General features: G+C 39.5%; 2 protein-coding genes across 3 annotated transcripts; both read right to left on the bottom strand.

Annotated features, from left to right (window-relative positions):
* Positions 1–8,743: 8,743 nt before the first annotated feature.
* Positions 8,744–12,960, bottom strand: LOC120270503. Of its 2 annotated transcripts, none has more exons than XM_039277537.1 (7): positions 11,738–12,960; positions 11,244–11,388; positions 11,072–11,149; positions 10,905–10,996; positions 9,770–10,005; positions 9,459–9,629; positions 8,744–9,338 (listed from the first exon to the last, which is right to left on the bottom strand). In XM_039277537.1, the coding sequence occupies exons 1-7, from the start codon at positions 12,673–12,675 to the stop codon at positions 9,241–9,243; spliced, it is 1,758 nt and encodes a 585-aa protein (XP_039133471.1). In that variant the 5' UTR covers positions 12,676–12,960; the 3' UTR covers positions 8,744–9,240. The 2 variants fall into 2 exon arrangements, with proteins under 2 accessions (XP_039133471.1, XP_039133472.1); XM_039277538.1 differs by having other exon boundaries at positions 11,096–11,149.
* Positions 12,961–13,579: 619 nt separating this feature from the next.
* LOC120270455 (BTB/POZ domain-containing protein At3g44820) lies at positions 13,580–18,718 on the bottom strand. The gene is made up of 4 exons (XM_039277462.1): positions 17,928–18,718; positions 16,893–16,962; positions 15,282–16,493; positions 13,580–14,844 (listed from the first exon to the last, which is right to left on the bottom strand). Exons 1-4 carry the CDS (start codon positions 17,981–17,983, stop codon positions 14,314–14,316), a joined length of 1,869 nt encoding a protein of 622 aa, XP_039133396.1. The 5' UTR covers positions 17,984–18,718; the 3' UTR covers positions 13,580–14,313.
* Between the last annotated feature and the right edge of the window lie 4,065 nt (positions 18,719–22,783).

Here is a 22,783-nt window from a genome sequence, read left to right as displayed (position 1 = left end):
GCCCAACACACTTTCTCCCTGGGTTGTACCAGAGAATTCAAAGCCAAATTAACATTAAACATCCCCTGTTTTTAGGTTTCCACTCAATGTAGTCTTGTTTATTATCATCCAAAACAAAATTTTCATTGAGGAAAATCATAATATCTGGCTGGTAATTCCAATATTCCATTTTTCCAGTATTCAAACACCCTGGCAGTTTTTGACATGTAAGGTCTCCTGAAACTTATTCCTGGAAATCTATCTACAATAGAACTTCCATTACACCAAGGATTATACCGAAATGAGAAAGTCTTCCCATCTCCAATCTGATAATTCACCAAAGGGTTTGTTAATTTTCTCAACTTCAGTAAATTTCTCCAATTTAACTACTGTCTGCTGTTTTTGTAATACCCCAAAAACTCAACTTTTTTAATTTGGTCTTGATCACCCAGATGGCCCACAAGGTCTTCTCCAGAATCAACTCCCATATATGCTTCATTTGTATTGCTTGATTCCACAGCATCAATGGTTTTACACCCAGGCCTCCCAATTCCCAAACCTTTTGGCTTACACACTTCTTTCCATGCCAATAAGCCACCTCTTCTTACCCCATCATTTCCATGCCACAAGATATTCCTACACAGCTTTTCCTCATCAGTAATCACAGCCTTTAGTAATATGAATATTGAACACCAGTACACCATCATACTTGATAACACTGAATTCACCAATTGCAATCTACCTGCATAAGACAAAGTTTTAACAGTCCAGCTTTGAATTCTGGCTGTGATTTTGGAAATTAAATCTTGGCAAAATTCCTTTTTCATTCTAGTTGAAATCAAAGGAAGGCCATGATACTTGACTGGTAGTACTCCTTCTTTGAATCCCACAATCTTCATGATTTGAATTTTCACATTCTGCTCCACTCCAGAAAAAAAAAATTTCACTCTTCTCCATATTTGGCCTCAACCTCGAAATCCCTTTTGAAATGATCTAAGGCCTTGTGAATCATTGTTATAGATCTGACATCACCATTTGCAAATATAAAGAGATCATCAGCAAAGCATAAATGGTTTAATTGAAGCTCCTCACAAACTCTGTGAAAATTAAATCCATCCCCTGTCAGCTTATAAAGGACTCTGGTTAGATATTTCATGCATAATACAAATAACAATGGTGAGATAGGGTCACCTTGCCTCAAACCAGCCTTCCCAGGATAATAACCTTCCATTTGCACATTAACCTTGACTAAAAACATACATGTTCTAACATAATTCATGGCCAATTTGATGAAAAAAATCTAGAAATCTAAAAGCCTCTTCTAGGAAGTCCCATAAAATTGAATCATAAGATTTTTGCAAGTTAATCTTCATAGCACAACACCCCAACTTTTTGTTGTGATACCCCCTGAGAAGTTCATGTGCTAACAAGATATTATCTGAAATCAGCCTCCCAGGAATAAATGCTGACTGGTTTAAATGTATAATCTCATTCAGAATGATCCTCGATCTACTTGCTAGAATTTTTGATATAGTTTTGTATATCACATTACAACATAATATAGGTCCAAAATCTGTCACTAATTCAAGACTGACAACTTTAGGAATTAATGTGATCAATGAAGAATTTGCTTGTTTTAACATCAATCCAATGGAAAAAAAAAAAATCCTTAATGGCCAAACAGAATTCCTTTCCCACAATGTTCCATACTTTCTTGAAGAATAAAACTATTAAACCCATCTGGACCAGGGATTTTATCATCATTAATGCTCCATAATGCTTGTTTTATTTCTTCATCAGTCACCCTTTTACAAAGCATGTCTCCAGCCTCTTCAGAAACAATCATGTTCTGAAAACCAGTTCAGTTCCCAATAAGTTCTTAAAATGTGTCAGTAAAGTCTCTTTGATAATATCATGATCTGTACATACTTCACCATTAGGAAGCCTTAACTGTGTAATGTTACTTCTGCCCTTTCTCTGTTGCAAAATTCTAAAGAAAAATTTAGTTATTTGATCACCTTCTTGAACCCATTGACACCTTGACTTCTGCCTCAAACAACTCTCCTCCCACTTAATCAATTTCATTAACTGCACAATTTTGATTTTCTTCTCTTGTTGAAATCCTATATATTAAAAAGGATTCATCAGTAACTTTCTTTTAATCTCCTCCAATTCAACTCGGCATTTTGATACTTGTTCAGACACTTTATCAAAAATATCCCTATTAAGAGCTCTCAAGTCAACTCTAAGCATCCTCAACCTTTGATATAGCCTGTACATATTGCTTCCTGCTATTGGCATACTCCAAACTTTTTCTACAATCTTGAAAAACAATGGGTGCTGACTTCACATATTATAAAATCTAAATGGAACTCTTCTCATTCTTGTTAATGGTCTTATATTAGTCAAAATTCCACAATGATCTGAAAGATTGCAATTGATTACTGAACACACTGGCTCAGGTCTTTTTTTTTATGCCAAAGTTGATTTGCAAAACACCAATCCAATTTTCTAAAAGTCCTTCTGTCACCCTCTTGAAAATTAGTCCATGTAAACTTCGGACCATTAAAATGCACTTCAATTAGATCTAGGCAAAAAATCAAATTCTGGAAATCATTTGCAGCCTCTTCATTTATAGGATTACCTCCAATTCTATCAGCATTACTACAAACTGCATTGAAGTCTCCCTGCAGGAGCCATGGCTCATTTAAACAATTTCCAATTCTTGCTAAATCCCTCCACAACTCCCTTTTTTTTCCAAGATCATATGATCCACACACACATGTCCAATAAAACAATTCATTTCCCCATATGATCTTACAATGAATGAATTGCATACTCATTTCCAAAACTTCTAACATAACATGACAAGTATCAAATAAAATCCAGATTCTCCCAAGCTCACTCAGCATATAATTATGTTTCATATTCCATTGATTTAACTTCAAATTCTCCCACACTGCCAGCATATTCTCTTCTTTTACTATAGTTTCCACAACACCCATAACAACAATCCTATACCTTGCAATCATACTCCTAACTTCTGATTGCTTCGGAGGACTGTTAAGTCCTCTAACATTCTAGGATATAATCATTTGATAGCATCTTTGGTAGGTTAGCCTTTCGACCCTTCCTACCCTCCTCAATACCTTGTCCAACGTTCAGTGAAAGCCTTTCACTCCCTCTTGCAGCCAAATATAGGATACCAAAGCTGTTACTTCAACTAGTATCCTCATAACTATTCAATTTACCATTCCACTAAATAAAGGATTTACCACCCTTTTTCCTGTCGATTTGCACACCACCTAAAACCTCATTGCCATTATTTTTCTCCACCAATTACTAAGGATCAATCTGTTTATTGTAATTAGGCTTAGTCTCCTTACAAACTGCCTTCCCTTTAATTATTTCCTTCAATTTACCCCCATCAGTACCTTGCACTGCATTATTTTCCAAATATCCCAACCCCACATCTTACTCCCTCTCTATAGTTTTTGAATTTGCAACCCCTACTTCTTGCTCTAGCTTTCTTTTCATTTTCTAAACCATTTTCTCAGTTTTTCCTTCCTTGCAATCTTGTTTTAAATGCCCAAACTTCCTACAACCCGTACAAATAGAAGGCTTCCATTCATAGAGAACTTTTTGTTGAATAACAATTCCTTTTTCATCCACCGGATCAATCATTTCTAGGAATTCTCTAGACGAATCCATCTCCACAAGGATTCTAGCCCCAGCTTCAATTTAGAGACAGTATACTTATCACAATATAATGGTTTCCCACATATGCTTCCAATCTTGCTTAGCATATCCATTGTCCAAAATTCCCAAGGTAGATGAGGGAGCTGAATCCAAATAAGAAGAGCACAAATAGTAATGTCTAGCTTCATTTTTGGATGCCATTTCTTCAATACTATTGGATGATTATCAAATGTGAAAGGTCCATCTTGCAATACCTCATCACAGCCATCTTCTCCAGAGAATTTAACTAGAAACATATCAGTATTCACTCTTGAGACATTCAACACCCCATATTTCCTCCATCTAGCTTGAATAAAAGCATTGAAACGCTCCAATCTTGGCTACATCCCATACACACAACCAATTAAAGTTTTCTTCCATTGTTTTATCTCATTCGTCACCTCATCTGAATGGAATTTTACAATTCTCTGACCATTTAGTACAGATGGAGAAATGAAATTTAGTTCATTCCCTTTCTACTTCATTTGATTTTCCGCAAACAAAGCAACCCAACGTTTCAATCCTTGATCTTGATTTTGTTTCTCTTTCCCATCATCAATCGCTTCCCTACAAGTAGATTGCAAGCATAACTCATCTAAATTCTTATTAATACTCAACATACTAGCAGAATTCCCTTTCAAATTCTCCAGTAATGGCATCTGATTTAAGGTTCGCTCCATCTCCACAACCGGACTTTCCATCTTCAACAACTCATTGACTCCATCATCAACAACCTCTGATCAAACTTCCTCCATTGTCTCTGAACGAGCTCCATCAACCACTGCAAAATCACCCTTGAAATGCAAGCTTCTGACCACCTTGACCCCTTCCCCTCGCCATTAGAGCAAGCCTAGCGTGCGCTCCAAGAAAGGGTTCACACACTTTGTTTTTCATGATTTTTTTTAGAACTGATGGATAGTTGATGTGAGAGAAGATGTGTAAATATTGGTTTGATTCTAGTTTTATTCTTTTCTTGGTAGTTTACACTTTTTTCACTTGACAAAATATAAACTACTGCTAGTTTTATTCTTTTCTTGGTAGTTTATATTTTGTCAAGTGAAAAAAAATTTGTGTGATAGTTTTTAAACTGTGTGTGCATGTGTTGGTGGGGAGATTGGCAAAGTGCTCATAGCTTAGAAAGCCACCAAGTTTATGCCTCATGAGATTGCTGACTTTTTTTTAATTGATTTTTTGCTGGTAACCACAATTGTTTTTTTAATTTTTCTTTGTATGATGATCTTTGTACAGATTGTAATTTTTATGGTATCAGGGACACATTTAAGATGGTCTCCAATTTGATTTTCGGATACTTGAACTCCAAAATATATTTTATGAGTATTTGTCATAATATATTATATATATATATATATATATACATACATATATGTATATATATATATATATATATATATATATTTCTAACAAAGGCTATAAGTACCAAATCAAATGACAGACAGGTACAGAGGTGCATCATGTACAGTGGCTTGAATGACCTCCTTGTTAAAAAAAACAAATAGTGAATCATAGCGGAATAAATGAAGAGAGCAATAAAAGAAGGCAACACAAAGTTTAACGAGGTTTGGCAACTTGCCTATGCCTTGGAAATTGGCCTATATTAATTCCATAAAGAGGAGAGAATAAAAGAGAGATTGAGTTTTTATTCTGCAAGGGGGAGACCTCTATTTCTAGGCTAATTGGTATATTAAACATCAAAGAAAAAGTAATTTCCAAAGAAATAACCTGCCATCTAGACCAAGGGGGGAAAAATATGCCTATCTTTGGATATTGCCATCTTTGAAATATTTTGAAACTCTCGAATACTTCCAGCCAAGTTTTGCTTTCACACAAAATCTTTGAAGTAGCAACAATATGTTGCCTCTTCCAAACTAGCGATCAAACATGAACTTGTCAAATTTTTTGTACCATTGGCTTGGAGCTTGCTTCAAACCGTACAAACTTTGCTTCAACTTGCACACAAGAACCTACTTTTGCCGAGTTTTGAACGCCTCGGGTTGTACCATGTAGATTTCTTCCTCCAAGTCGCTATGAAGGAACGCTTTCTTGACATCAAGTTGTTCTAGGTGCAAATTTTCGGTTGTCACAATACCTAGAACCATGCGGATGGTTGTAAGCTTCACCACTGGCAAAAAGACCTCCATGAAGTCAATACCCTTTTGCAAAAATGAGTCTGACAAGAGTAAATAGTCTAGAGAATGTGAATACTTGGAAGTTGGCTTACGAATTCAAGTAGATCTACTCAACTCCGGAGTTTGTGAATCAGATTCTTCCTCTTGATCACCTACCATGTCATCAGCCGTATTGTCTTCTTGAGTCACGTCGCCTTCTATTCCATTATCTTCAGGGTTTTTGGTATGTTCTACAACAACCTTTCTTACTTCACTTACATTTGATCTGGACCTTTCTTTGTATAATTCATTTCCCTTGAAGGTAACATCCCCAGACGTAATTATTTTATGATTTTCCTCATCCTAAAATTGATAACCAAAAAAATTAGTTCCCCAACACAATGAAAATACATTTTTTGGCCTTGGCATCCAACTTGTCCCTTTTAGCCAAATCCACATGCACATATGACATACACCCAAAGTTTTTCAAGTGAGATAGAGATATCTTTTTACTCTACTGTTGTGTATGATTCATATGCACAAGTAAACGAGCAGATGTAGGAATGGAGTGGAGTAGCGTGACATCATCTGTCCTATTGAGGGAGCATCAGTTTGATAGGTTGGGGGTACGGGGGAAACGCACCCATGGTAGAGATACAAGGGTAATTTGTATCTAGTGAGGGTTATGATTTGATAATCTTGTAAAATATATCCGGATAGGTTTAGAATTTGGATTTGTTTAGAATTCAGATATGGTTAAGATCCGGATAAGCTTAGGTTTTACCTACAAATTCATGTAACCTTGGTCTTTTGTCTCAACTGTGAGGAGAGACGAGTGAATAAGAGGGATATGACCGCTCCACTCCCGAGGACGTAGGCACATTGCCGAACCTCGTAAATCTTGTGTGTTTGTGTTTGTCTTTTATTGCTCTCTCGATTTCCCTTTGATATCCTCTTTTTTTCCAACACTGACCACTTCTCTTTCGGTAACTCAAACTTCAGCACCACCGATGGACTTTGGTTGATGAGATAAGTTGCCTGTTGATTGCATCCGCCCAGAATGCCTTGGGCAAACCCACATGAAGCCGCATGGCCCTAGCGTGCTTGTTGAGGGTTCGATTCATCCTCTCCACGATCCAATTTTGTTGTGGTCAATTTGGGACTACCCACACTAGTTTGACTCCATGCTCCACATAGTACCCCTTGAAGTTGGCCCCTTCATACTCACCACCATTGTCCGACCTCAAGCATTTAAGCTTTGAATTGGTCTCGTTCTCATCCTTTGCCTTCCATCTTTTAAGCATTTCAAACAGGTCAGACTTGTGATTGAGAAAATAAACCCATACCTTGCGAGTGGAATTGTTGATGAATGTGACATAGTATCGTGAGCCATCATGAGATTGGACCGATGCCGGCCCCCACACGTTAGTGTGCACAAGTTCTAGCTTTCCCTTTTTGCGCTCCCGCCCAACCTTTATGAAACTAACCCACTTCTACTTGCCGAGCACACAATCTTCACAAAATCCAATCTTGTTGGACCTTATAGTTGGTACCAACTCCTTTGATACCAGAACTTTTAATCCCTTGTCACTCATGTGCGCAAGTCTCTTGTGCCACAAGTTTGGATTAGACTTTGTCCCTGCTATTGCTACAAAATATCCACTACCATTGGTCAAATAGAGTGTACCAAATTTGGTGCTATTTGCGACTACCAGTGCCCCTTTCACAATTTTCCAGGAACCTTCTCCCAAAGATAGTTTTTATACCCCTCATTATCCAATTGACCTATTGAAATTAAATTTTTTTAAGCCCAGGAATATAACGAACACCCTGCAATGTCCATTTACAACCATTACCAGATTTAATATGGACATCACTTTTGCCCATTTTGTCTAAAGGTTTACCATCTGCCAAGTATACCTTGCCATATTCCCCTGTCAAAAAATTTCTCAGAAATTCTTTACAAGAGGTAGAGTGAAAGGAAGCATTTGAATCAAAGTACCCATGATTCAATTGGGATGTTAACACAGAGAACCAGGGCATCATCTAAGTCATCATCAGTTGCCGAATTAACCGAACTAGACTCCCCTTATTTCTTCTTCTTGGCCTTCTTGCCACAGTTCCAACACTCCAACTTGCCTTTGGATCGAGACTTGCTCCTCCCCTTTGATATCGCCCTTTCCCGATTGTTGCCGCCTCTTTGACTCATACGGCCCTTATCAACATTTAGAGCCACTCCAAATGTCTCGCCTCGCTCCTTCTTGCTAATCTCCTCGCTGATGAGCCGATCACAAACATTGTCTAGAGATACTCTCTCTTGCCCGCTACCGCTAATCATCTTTATAGTTATTGATCAACTTTCCGGCAAAGATACTAATAGGGACATGGCCTTCAACTTTTCGTCTAACTCGAAGTCAACGGAATTTAACTGATTAATAATATTTGTGATTGAAGAAATTTTAGAAATTGAGGAATTTTATTGAAATATTTGTGATTGATTAATTTGGATTGATTTAGAGATTTGATTAATATTAAAAACAAAAATTAATGATTTAGTAATAAATAAAAAATGATGAGTTTATTTGTTAAAAAAAATATTATTAATTTAAATTAAAGTTTAAATCAAAGTATCAGATACACTCCTAAATTTAAATAAAAATACATATCATTAGAGGTATTTATATTTTATATTTTAAAGTTTTGCACTTACCATATTATTTTTAATTTATGAATTTATAAAAATTTTGTTAATTGATTTTTTTATATGTATGTAATTTACTCAGAATTTCTGACTCCGCCTTGCCCTTAATCACAGCCATTGTAGTCTGTGTAGGACTCAACAATAGGCATCACGGCACTATAATATTTTCATATGAAACAGACAAGCTAAGGAAAAACAGGAAAAAAAAACACAGATCAATGGTTAATATGTATTTAAATGGTTGCTTACAATACATATTAAATAACCACTAGCTATTACATTGCCTGCCTCAAAACATTCCTCCTTGAGAAGGAAGTTTAGATCCTTGGCCTCTTCAAATAACCGAACATAGTGAAGACTACACAGATGAACGGTTAGCTGCCCTGCCATCTTTTACAGGAAATTCATGTAATTTACAAGAAACTATGATCTTTACAAACAAGATATGCTACTTCCACCAGCAATGTCATTAGTACAACAAACCAGGTGAAACTCAAGACAGAACCCTCTGTTCTGGCAGTTCAACTGAGAGACATGGCTCGACTCACATATCAGGTACTCCAGGTGGGATTCATCCAGAGGCAAAGCACAGTAACCAAACTCCAATCGATTTGGTGTAAAAGCACAACTACTTAATGGGGTTCAATAAAGAAAAGCATGTGCCAAAAACTCATCTAATAGGCGGAGAATATTGGATCAGCTAATCCTTCCAGACTGGTCTACAAGGGTACCAACTTGCTCTCCACAAAGTGCCCTTGAAATGTTGCCTGGTTCCAGCAAATTAAAAAGTACGACTGCCATCAAAGGGGAGAAAAAAATCATGATAAATGCCATATTCATAAAAGCATTTTTCACATTTATAGGTCGTTGGTACCAAATAAAATAATAGGGGAGATGATAAGCAAAAAACCAACCAGGAATACCATTCTCTTCACAGAATGAAACTGCAGTCATGTCCATGGCACTAATGCCTCTTGCATCTAACTCCCTGAAAGAAATGTGCTCGAACTGCATGTTGCTGTTTCTGTGATGACAGTCATAAACACCATCCACATTGGTACCCTTGAGGACAGCATCAGCATTAACTGCCCAAATAATAAAGCATAAGAAATCTGCTTTTCTAGCTCGTGACCAAAAGCTAGTGTGAGAGACAGTTAGCACCAATATCAACATTGAATACAAGAAAGGTCTGGAGGATTTTGTTCTACAGGTAGGAGAAAAATACTTTCAGAGGCTCGAAGAGCCGCTGCTGCATCAGTGGTGAAAAGTGGACTTCCAGTTCCCGCACCAATTCCACCAAATATCACCACTCTTCCTTTTTCAAGATGCCGGATAGCTCGACGTCTTATGTAGGGTTCAGCAATCTCTTGCATCGTAAATGCAGTTTGTACACGTGTTGGAACCCCAATCTTCTCTAGAGATGCTTGGAGCAACATAGAGTTCATCACAGATGCCATCATGCTGCTAATAATTTACATGTCAGGTAGAGTTCATAACAATTTTCCGAAATCTACGCTTTTAATTTTTTGGTATGAAGTAATGAACTGGCATATGAACAGAACCCTAAACAAGCAGAAAAGCAAAACTTCCTCAGAAATCACAAATCCCCAAACACTGAAGCGTGTGAAATTTCATCAGAAATCACAAATCCCCACATTGAATGATTTCTTTCTTTAGCTGAATGTAGGGAATAAATTAAATCAAAGGGTCAATTAATGAATGTAAAACACAGACACAAGGGGTTTGATGTTTATGTTGGCTATATCAATAGGATACTTACGACATATACATCAGTGATAATATGATCATAACTATCGGTTTACGCATCCAGACATTATTCACAGATTTTTGCAACAAGTTAATAGTACAATGATATAATAGATAGTAAATCTTGAGTAAACATCAAGCATCTGGTTCTGCTATATAGATTATACATAAATAAACAAACTTCCCAAGGTTGCCTTAAACAACTATTTTGGAATTCCAAAATATATTATATACCCAAAAAAGAGAGTGATGTATTCATTTATAAATTTCCCACAACCTGCATATATCCATATTGTACTTCTTTAAAATATGGTTTTCAAGAAAATAATAATGCTTAAATTTCAGAAAGTTACATGTCACAGTTGTATGGAGTCCAACTGCTATCCCACGTATAATAAAATGGACTCCCACATTAGTCTTATTGCACGCATCAATGTGAGGATATGATTCAATTGCTAGTTACAGTAAGAGAGTGATCCAATTGCTAGTTACAGTAAGAGAGTGATCCAATTGCTAGTTACAGTAAGAGAGTGATCGTTCGGCCATTAATAAAGCAAAAGCAAATTAAGAACAATAAAAGATGGAATACAAACCCAATCTGGTAGGCTGTAGCTTTATCAATACCAGTAGCTGCTACCCAGGAATCCCCAGAAAAGAAATTTCGTCCTCCAACAACAACTGCCACCTGATTAACACCAAACCCATGAAAAGAGTGTGATTTAACAAAATTTAGAAAGAGGTGAGAAGGCATAATTTTTACCCTGACTTCAAGGACACAGATTACCTCAACTCCTGCGTGGTTAGCCATTGCAATTTCTCTAGCAATTAGCATTGCCACCTGAAGGAAACCAGCATTGCAAATTCTGAGTTAAGAACAGTAACATGCCTTCTCATTTAGCACCCATCTTTGTGTGGTATAAGCAACAACTCACCTTAGGATCAACATTTTGTGGACCGTTCCCAGTTAATGCAGCACCACTAATTTTCAAAACCACTCTCTTCCATCTTGGGCTTGACAATTGTTTCATTTTCACGTTATTTGTTACACCAACAGCACCAGGTGTGGAAACCGAGTACCTGCGTGAGAATAATCATTCAGTGTAAAAACATACCTCTCTTCTAGGGAAATTAGTTACTCTATACTGCCCCGGCAAAACATACGGAATAATGGTCCAACAAAATCACAGGTATAGAGCAACCAATTAAGTATGGGGGTAGCTTATTTCATTACATGGGTGGGTTATTCGCGGATTGATGCCTTGTTCAACACCAGAGCAACCTCCTCCTCAAAAGCTATTTGAGTTGAAAATGTTTTGTAAAGAGAGGCAAATTAAAGAAAGAGGATAACATAACATAATCCCTGATAGGACCAAAACTAAAATAGAACATTTTATACCAAATAATTATTAAGAAGAAGAGAATTTACCTCTTGGTTTGCCTGGTGACAGAAGCAGAGCCACCAAGCGTGATGGACTTGTCATCTTCGCACTGGGGCTTGGAGGAGGAGGAGGAGGGGACTACAATCTGCTCAAGCTTCTTGAACCAAGGCCAGTGGCTGACAGCGAGGCTGCCACTAGTGAGGCGTTGGCACTCTGCCTTGTACCGCTTCTTTAGGTTGTCTATCTTATTCTTGCATTGTTCCACGCTCTTACCCGACTTCTGCTTGTCACATCGCTCGCTCACGATGGTGGCGACGTCCTCCCAGTCCCTTCCCCGCAGGTTTCCTCTGTTCAGTTGCACATATTTGTCGGTGTAGGCATCCAGCAGGCACCCGATGGCTGAGTCGCTCCACTCCTCGCGGTCCTTCCTGTAGTCGCCCGACGACGACGACGGCCTTGACTTCTTGCTGTTAAAGCAGTAAGGAGACCCCCCATCGCTGAGCTCGTCCCGGTCCTTGCGCTTGGGCTCCGAACGGCAGATGGCAGCGGGACCGAGCTGCTGCTGGGCTGCAGCTCGGGACTTGAGATCCGGATTGTTATTGCCGTTGTCCTCATCCTCGTCCTCGGTAGTAGGCCGGGGTCCGAACGGATTGGCGCCAGGGTCCTCGTCCGCGAAGCAGTGATGGTGAGAGTTGACGTCGTGGTAAGATTTGGTGGCCTCCGACTGGGCGGCGGCAAAGGCCTCACCGTATTCGTCGTCATCATCCGCTCGACGACCATCCACGTCTTTCTTGGGGCTGGGGATGGCGCCGAGGTGGGATCGTATGGGAGGCACAGCTTTGGCAACATAGCGATGGGGTGTGGAGAAGGGCGGCTGCTGTTGGTGATGGTGGTGCTGATGATGGTGGTGATGCTGATGTTGAGCATGGGGATGGGACTGCGCTTCGTCTCCGAGGAGACTGAAGTCGTCGTCGCAGGAGGCCATGGGGTGGCGGCGTTAGGGTTAGGGTTACTCCCCCTGGATCGGGATCTGGCGGACGCAACGGGAAACAAACGTCGTTAGGCACGGTAAAGCGAAACCCCCACCCAACCAAGCTTAAATGGGTAACGTTTATGCTTCGCCGTGACCTGTCTCCTACGGAGATGTGACGGGACATTAGCACTCCGTTAATTAACCCCGCAACACACACTTTCCCAACCCAATACAAGGCCCTTCCAAACCGGTCTCCACTTCCTATCGCACGACATGCCTGTTAAAAGACTTACGAGCAAAATAAAATTTATAAATATATATATTATTTATTTTAAAGTTCCTAATACATACTATCCCCCGTGAAAACTGAAAATTTTGTGGTGTTTGGTTTTCAATAAAAGAATAATTTATCCATTTTATTTTAAAAATATATGTATATATATATGAACTTCTTGATCTTGAACAGCTAAAATTGTGACTTTCTACCATAATAAAATATGGAAAAAAATAATTATAATAACAGTATAAATCGGCAGAAAACCATCCGCATTCATTTACTTTCTCTAATGATAATATTTTAAAGAAAATCATATATACGCATACCCTTCTACCGACAGTGAAAAAACCACCTCATGCTAAAAGTGGTAACTTCATTTAAAAGCAGGTCTTTCCATTATTTTGCTACGGGCGGCCAACGTCTTCCTCCGCCACCTTCATATCCAAACTTCATTCCAGATAATCATATTTATCAAAATCTGTATGTGAACGAATTTATGACACTCAAGGTAAGTAAATGTTATTGTTACAAGATAAATATGATGAATTTCTAAAAACAATAATAAATCACAATTTTTGTCTTTTTTTAAAAAAAGTAACAATACAACTAAAGCAAACAAATGAAACAACATGACAAAGAGACAGGAAGCAAATATTAAGATTTTCACAACGAATATACATATATGAAGTTATCACAATTTATAATTCCCAATAGACCAATCCGAAAAGCAAACGCAACAAATACAAAACATGAGTGCTTGCAGCAGCCCTCCGCCCCTCAACATGTGATTCATTGGCTTCAGTTGTAGGACATCTCACACACGTAAACAGAGTATCATTCTGTAAAAGATATAATAGCTTCTTAATGCTTACCATCAATGGAATCCTTGGTTCCCCGGCCCCAGGTATTCACCCCATTTTATACATGGTCAACCACTTCACTTCAAATCAGAGGCAAATTCGTTTCATGATCTGAGCACAAAAGATGTGCCACACCATCTGGTCTCAGACTCGTGATTTCAATCATTAAGCCTCATTCTACCAAATCTGGCCGAACCAAGGATTGGCTCCAGAATTTGGCTGTGTGATAGGCTTGAACAATCAGTGAACTGTTAAAAAAACAAAATACTAGGAAAAATTTCTATGATATTTGCAAATCAAAGAAATCCAACATATGTATGGAACTGCAAAAACTCAATAATGGTTTTATACTCCCCACATGGAGATGGCAAATGCTCCCAAAACCAATGCAGTTGATATGGTGACACCAACTTGATCAGCTGGCCTTGTTTCTGTTTCTAAGCAGTGTTATGCCTCCGAAAAAATGGTCATTTCTTACCATGTGGAAATATGAAGAGAAGACTCAATTGAGCATCAATGATTTGAATGATGTGGTTTCTTAATAGACCTCTCAGGGCTAGAACCAAAGCTTTCTATGGCATCACACTGAAGACTGCTCGAATTAGCGACAGGCATGCATCCAAGTTTTCTGGAGATGGCTTGAGCAGTAATTGACAAACTGTGAGGCCTATCTGCCTTGCTTAAATCTCGCTTCATGCTTGCAAATTCTTGTTCTAGCACTCTGACCCTTGAACGCATGCCTTCCAAGTCTACCCTCAGACCACAGTTTTCCCGCACAAGAGTAACCCAACCATCTCTCTGAAGGATCTGTCCAGTTAAGTCATTTGCATCAGCAGCAGCATTGCTGTCACTGTCCAAGACATGAAGGCATTGAGAAAGGGCTTTTCGCAGATGTAACTGCTCAAAATATAGAACTTGGAGAACAACTCTAAGTGGCAGGCGTTCGTTCTGCGATGCATGCGCACATGCATCAATTGAAAGCCTTCCATAGTCAATGCTGTCGCAGAGTTGCTCTCTATCACTCTGGGACAGCCATGGGTGTGCCTGCAACAGGATACACTAGATATTGAGTGCCTGATGTTTAAAAGGTTTGTTGGAATATATCAATCTACAAAAAATACGAAGAACATGACCCTTTACTGGCAGTAATAATTTTGACAGAGTCGAGATATCCTGTGTGTACCAAAGACAAACGCAAGTTGCATTTATAAATCCATGCATAACCTTAATACAGAAGTATTAAAATGAGGTTTATACAGAAATCATTCAGCAAGTTCAAGTAGATAGACGCATAAAGCCAAAAAAACATAATGCACATAGCCAGAACAACAGTGTAGCATATTTTGTTGGTGGGTGAAAATTATAGAAGCCCACAAAGGCATGTACCTGAAGCAATTGTAGGAGAAAAATTGCAAAATAAAAACAATATATATATATATATATATATGATAGGAAAATATGAACAATTAAAAAGACCACACCTTGAAATATATATCCAAAGCTTGATAAAGTCCATCATGAAGAGACCTAAAAGATTCAGGAAGGGCCTCCACAAGAGACAGCATCTTATCAGGCTTCAAGTTAACATCAGGTGCAATCTCGGAAAGATAACTATCTATTAACTTTGTCACCTTCCTTATAGGAGTAGAGGAAGGTGACCTGGGTGGATCAGATATTGAAGAAGGTGAAAAGGATACCACAGTCACCGACTGGCAAGATAAGAAATGGCCAATAATGCGCTCAACACAGTCTGTGTCATATAAATGATCAGAATATGAGAAGTTGGGAATCAAAAGACCATCAAGTGTTGCCAATTCCAGTTGCATGCCAATTCTTCTTTCAAGAGAATCTTTGCATGATTGGCAGACATTCAGTATTATAGCAATTCGTAGAAGTCCTAATAAGAAGCGAGAATATGATTTCCCCTTCCTTTCAGGAAGTAATTTTTCAAGGCATTCCAGCAGAACTTTTTGATCTATTATGCCTGTAGCCATTGCCAAATTAGCAAGATTTTTGCTTCTACCACCTAGCCCAATTTGCCACCGATCAAGACCAGGTAAATACTTTCTCAAATAGTGCATTAGAGCACCAGAAATATTTTCAGGCCTTATGCCTCGCTCAGTCATAGTTTCTATCAGCTGCTTAAACATTAGCATGCTAAGGCATGAGATATCTTCCTGCCACCAGTCAGAAGCCGAGCTTCTAATTCTAGCTCCAGTGTTTATTCCATTCCAAAGGATACTACCGCCAGGGCTTTGCAAACTTCCATACATCATCATAGGCCACCCAAACAAACTAGGATCAGTGCAAACCATCATCGAGAGAGCACTCAAACATTTATGCACAATCCGGAGAGATTCAGCATGTGAAATAGAATTATCAGCGCTTTGAAGAGCAACTATGCAATCTTTCCAGCTTCGAAGCACAACTTTATGAAAGAAAGCCTCTGCCTGAGCCAATAAATTCTCCTCACCAAATTCATCCGTCATTTCAAGAAATTCCGCAACACAATACACCACAAATATGTTCGTCGGAGACAATTCCACCCGTAATCCATAGCAAAATTTTGCTGCAATGATAAACGCATCTAGTCCGCCAGGACAACAATCTAATGTAAGATGCACCTCCTTGTCCGTATTTTCAGATTCCTCTAGTGCATGTGCAATCTTCCCACATTTTGATAAGAGAGGAAACTGAAAAGGCAGATTGAAACTGCATTTATTCTCACTGTTCTAGAGAAAGATAACTGAAAAGTATAACTGCAATTGCAAATTGCCTAAATCGATTTCTTTAAAAGTCAGAAAATCATGAAGGAATTAACAGCATTGAGCAAGGAAACACCATATAGTTATTATTTGAGATAAACAGGAGCAACAGTAAACTAGGCGCATATAATGAAACTGTCAACAATAATAGATGATAATATGCTACACTTTCAGTTGCTTTACATTTTTCAGAAACATAATGGTCACAATAAGAGTTTATTATAAAGTTCATTTAAAGGAAACCAAAGGAGAAAGGGATGTTGTAATTGCATACATACAGAAGTCCAAAGTAAATAAAGAGCATTGTCTCAAGTTAAGTAAGTATACCTTGTGAAGATGGAATAAAGTTCCCCCGATTTCAACCACAATATCACTCGGAAGATACGTGTCAACAAACCTACAATTAAGTAAACCATTATATAATAAATTTTCCACGCAAGCTTAAATATATTTCACAAGGCTCTGACATAGTTTAACTTCCATCACATGCTAATTCCCTCTTTTCTCACTCGTCAGCTTAACCCAATAAGTGAACATGCCATTTTCCTTGTAATTATTGGATATTTCGCCCTATTATCCATGATCTTACCTAATATTTTGCCACAGGTGAATTTGGTGTCTGTTTGACATCCTCATCCATTGAATTAATGGATTAAGTGATACCTTGGGAGATTGTCAGATAATTTAAGCTTTTTGCCCTTGATAATATTGGGTAAGTTCTTTTTTTTTACTGGCAAGATGCCAGCTACTTCATGCTACACATGATTCCTCTCTTACACCACATATTGGCCAATTCCCGGTCAATATAGGGAGAAGGAAAAACTGCTCATAAATCCGATCAAATACTTCAAATAGTTGCCTTGTTTCATTCACTTCTTTCTAGATAAACAATCCTCAGGAGAATAATAGTTGTATGACAAGTGACAACCATATCGATTTGAATATCCCCTTACTTTTGAATGAACCCAACATATCCAATTCCAATATCTCACAGGAATCCTAACACTCTTGAGAAAATTTAGAGTTGTACTAATATTTCACCACAAAAAGTCCTCCCAATCCTTATTTCAAATTTGAACATGTTAATAAAATTGGTAGACTGGAGTTGAGGTTTGCAGCAGTAATCACTCTTATGTGGATCAAAGAACTGGTTCTCCATCAATGTCATTTTTTGACAAATCAATTGATGTTTCTGTAAATCGGTACCAATGACTAAAATGCTACGTTGAAAACAAATATCAGTGAGAACCCATTAGGTCTGATATTGAGCAAGTTTGGAGTGGAGTTAAAAGGGTATAAATTGGAAATTGCGAAAGGGATAATAAGGAACCAGAGAGCTAGCATATCATAAGGAGAAATTACCAATCGTTCCCTTTGTTGTAAAAGGGAGATGCCCAGGGAGTGGTTGTCGGAGCCATGACCCACCCCAGAGAAGGTATCCTCCTTCAATACAGGTTAGCCCTAGAAGCCGAAGAGGAGTTTGAGTGGATCAAGAAAATGGTAAGCACGAAGAGGGAATCAGAGGTCGAGATGAGTAGAGGGAGGGAGGGAGGGAGGGGGAAAGCACCATCATCCCTTCCTCCCCCCTCCACAGCACGAAACCCCCTTTTTCCCTCGCCCAACTGGCCCATCATGATTACGCCAGCGAGTCCATCATGCGTGGCCACGCAAACACCGACGGCATAGATGGCAAATACATTCATATATTGGTCTATGTTGCTGCAGGGGACAATTCACAAACACCACTACCTCGATCAGATATGGCTGGTCGCCGTGAAGCTTTTACAATGATATATATATATATATATATATATCGAGAGAGAGAGAGAGAGAGAGAGATGTAGAATGAAGATTAGAAGCAGAATCAGGTGGTGAGGAGATGATGCATTTGGCCTTTCTCTGTGTTTGTGTCTGGACTGCAACTTAATACAACTGGCTGGTGGGTCGTAGTTAAGGAGAGGTACGCGGCAACAAACACCAAGAGCCTACCCCACCTAGCCTTGCCCCATCCCCATCTCCTCCTCGCGGTTCCGTGCTGGTCCCTACCCAAGGTGGATGGCGGGTTGTGGATGCCGCCAACTTCGTAAATTTGATTAAGCGGAGGTGTTGTTCTGCCTGCACAAGTACGACGGCGCTGCCTCTCTGCCTGCTATATTGCTGAAGAGTGAGGAAACTTAATTTTATATGATTTTTGTTTAAATTGTATTTTTTTTAATAGTTAAATATTACCAAGCATATAATATGATACTAATCGCCCCATGTAACCTACGTTAATAAAATTTTAGAAATCATTAAATTGTCATTTAATTGGTGCACCAAACATTTCAAAACTCTCAATGGCCAAAAGACTCAAAGGGTTGCATACATTTCTTGAAGTAGGGTCCTTGGCTCATGCGTATGAAAACGGAGAAAGTATGCCTTTGCTAATTTCAATTTTAAATATTCATAAGCTCTATAAATTTATAATTAAAAAAAGAAAAAGGTAATATTAGAGTCTTTCTGGGTTGCCGCACTGGTCCGTGGGAGCTTTTGCTTCTTTGGGTTTTTGTCCTTCATATTTTTCTATTTTAAAGCACTGTCAATCAATTATTAATATTTAACCACTGCTCCAACTTGTTGCATAAAAAAAAAAAATATGACACAACAAATATACAGTTAAAATTCAAGAACTATTCTCATACGGTAGTGATGACGTTGGATAGTCGTGGATATCAGATGAAAAGTATAAGAGGGAGGTCATAGATTCAAATTTCTCCCCCGATAGTACTGTTCACAGTACTGTTTATATTCATATAAAAAGGACGTTTGTCGTCTATTATTAAAAAAAAAAAAATTCAAGAACTCACTCGTGAGTAAATAAAAACATCAAATTTAAATAGATTGATTTTTCTCTCATAAACTTTGAAATAAATATTTATAAACTTCAAAATTAGTATTTATAAAGACCTGATGACAAAATAATAAAGTGAAAATTGCCAAAAAAACCCTTTAAGTTTGTAAAATTGCCAAAAACACTCGTTAGTTTTGCAATCCCTAAAAACCCCTCTTTTTAAACTCTATGTTTTTTTCAAACCCCCAAACCCCTCAGAGATGTGAGCGAACGAGTGAGTTTCAAATTTTATGACTGAAAAATGCCCTTGCATGGGGAGTCGTGGGCTGCAGACCATCTCGGCGATTTGAGAGGAAGTGGGGTGGTTTTTCCGTGAGGGTAACCCCTAGAGACGCAATTTATTGGAGCCGCTTTACTTTGCTTTTTCTCAACTCGCGTCTTGACTCTTCCATTTCGAAAGTCGCTCCGAAAGTTGTCACTCACGGTGAGCCTCTGTATTCGTGACTTTTTCCTTTCCATCCCAGTATCTCAAAGGAGAAGTCCCTCAGCTGAACTAGTTGGCATTTCATCGCTTTGCAATCTAAGGTATTGAGTATGGTTTTAATGTTAGCTGCTTACATTACAAAGAAAGATTTTTCGGTTTTGTTTTGTGGTTCTGTTTTTGTTGGAAGATATTGAAGTCTGCAGGGGATTTCTCGGTGGGGTTTTGTTAGTCTGCAGGGAGATTTCTCGGCTAGGGTTTTTTGTTTTTGTTTTGTATTTTTCAGATGCATACACTATCGAAAAAGTTTTTCGATTGTTATGATTTGTATAATATTTATAATGTATATTTCCCCTTTCATTTGATATGGTTGCAGTTTTACAAATGAGGTTGACGTTTAAGAAATGAGATGTTATGGGTTTAAGTTTTGTTGTCATTTGCTTTAAGTATTCTCAGTACTCGCTTTAATAAGTCGGGTCTCTGCTTAACATTTGATATCTCTGTTTAATAACCGAGAGGTTACCGCTTAAAACCTTAAATTTAGCGCTTAAACTTTTTGTGAATACCTGCATGTTGAATGTGTTGTTATGGTCGCAGTCGGTGATTACGGCGGTCAACCTAGTTAATGGGCGATGCTATTTGACACTTTGGGTAGTGGAGACTTTAGCTGAATTGAAAAAAATAACATGACCCCTCGACATCGGGAGATTATTCGATGGACACCGCTTGTGCGGCTCATCGAGTTGGAAGCTATATACCAAGAGAGGGCCCTTCTTGATTCTCTTTTGCAAAGGGATGCGATGGTCGCACCAATAAATTCGAGGATCGGGGAAAGCTCGCTGAGTTTCGAGACCTCGAGATGCTGGCCCTCGTTCTCTGGGTGCTACGTTGCGATGGCGACGCGGTGGTCTTTCGAAGAAGAAAAACCCGGTCGGCGTTCGAAGGGAGGTATCTATCAAAAACCTCACGAGAGACACGGAGATTCCATCAAGAGCACTCACGGTGCAACTTGTTCGACGGAGGGAGAAGAAGATAATTTTGTCAAACTCCGATGATGTACCTCGAGTGCGGGTCCCTTTCCCAAATACGTCATGCTCGGTTCGGGAATCGGATCGTTGATTATGTCGATGATCTACCGGCCATGGGAGCGATCGCGTAGGCGCGAGCGACGCACAAGTGGCTTATGGAGGATATTCCTGCAAGGACGCTCGAAAGTGCAAGATAGATGCGCGGGAAGAAGACCAACACGAGGGTACATTAAGGGTTGCTCGGTCGCGCTTAACGTCCCGGTTTCTGCGAAATGACGGGAACAGGGGAAGAAAGTCGCGTTGCAAGATCCCAAGGATGCTGTGCTACGGTGAAAGTACTTACCGGAAGCAAGCTGACGGTAGAAACCAGACTTGTCATCGCTCGATGGAAAAAGAGGTAATAAATCATGGACAATGTTTAACATAAGTCTTTAATGTTTAAACATTTTTATTTCAGCGTTTAACTTTAGTATTTACCGCTTTAACGCTATTATTAAATCTGGTTTAAATATTTTGTTCTCCGCTTTAATTATATTCTATAACGTTTAAATATATAAACACCTGTTTAAATATAGTTTTTATAGTTTAAAATGAATGATTTCATTTGAAATTGTTTGGTTTACATATGTTAGTTTCTGAGTTTGGTTCCGCGAATCTTTGAAGAAGAAATATTTGTTGGGGCCAACCGAGCGGACGGATGTTATTGCTCGGAACCACTTGCTCGAAGGTAGGATGAGAGGCGACCTCTATCAGTGCCTTGACGGACGTCGTTCTCCTACTTCGACCCCACCAGCGCACGCGTTCCTCGATCCGGGAGAAGCCTCCCTACCCGGCATTGCAGACAACCCCCTACCACGACAACGACAGTCCCCGATTATGGCGGCCCCGACCATGGCGGCCCCTCCGGGCCGTGGCGGCCCACACCGGCGACATTAGGCGAAGATGTCACCGCAACTCTTATCTGAGCATGCTGAGATATTGATGATCGAGTTTCCTCGGCTTGTCGCTCGTGTTGAGGACTGGAAGGGACGTTCGCAATCGGGCATGCGCCATCCCTCCAAAGAACTGAAGCACCGGGAGACGAACGAGGCGTCGAATTTGACAACGACGACATCATCGGGAAGGTCGTTTCCAAAGGCGGCCACATTCGAAGAGACTTGCGAAAAAGAGGAGAACAATCATCCTCTGTCTCCACCGCCGGTCGACGATGAAACAATAGCTAACACCATCGGCGCTCGATGTTTGATTCATCTGAGTCATCGCCGTTGATGACATGGCCATGACGGTGGAGGACATCGTAGATGATGTGGCGTTGCCGCGGTTGAGAAAGGTCGTTAACTCTCTTCTTGATGAATCGATGGACCGGTGGGAACCGGTGCCGAGATTGCGGCATCAAAGATGGACACAATCCACGAAGATCAAGAACAAGTTAAGGGGTGTGTCTCCCAATGATGATGTTATCAAAGGCCACGGTTGAGAAGATCGTTGAATGCATTGCCGAGTGGCGTGGGCGGTGAGCCCGACGAGTACGCATCAAGCGAGGACACAATCCCCCACAACAAGAACCATGTAAGGATGTGTCTGCGGTTGATCTTTGTCGCCGTCGTCCCGCAGTCGAAGCCGGACACAATCCCACAACAAGAACAACCATGTAAGGATGTGTCCGGGTTGATGCTGTCGCCATCGTCCCGCGTCGAAGGAAGATGATGTTTGAAGACCCCGACCGAGCAACGAGAGAGATGATCAAGACCAATCAAAAATTTGACCAAGCGGCTCGGAAAGCTTTTATTCCGAAGAAGAAGAAATGGGTTTGCCTGAGTCGTCTTAACAAATACGAGCAGGAGTTGATGAGGATCTTCCTCAATCGCTCTATGGACGG

This window comes from Dioscorea cayenensis, chromosome 10, assembly GCF_009730915.1.
Source record: "Dioscorea cayenensis subsp. rotundata cultivar TDr96_F1 chromosome 10, TDr96_F1_v2_PseudoChromosome.rev07_lg8_w22 25.fasta, whole genome shotgun sequence".
NCBI lineage: Eukaryota > Viridiplantae > Streptophyta > Magnoliopsida > Dioscoreales > Dioscoreaceae > Dioscorea > Dioscorea cayenensis.
Note: the sequence above shows the minus strand (reverse complement) of the source record. Positions and strands in the feature narration are given on the sequence as shown.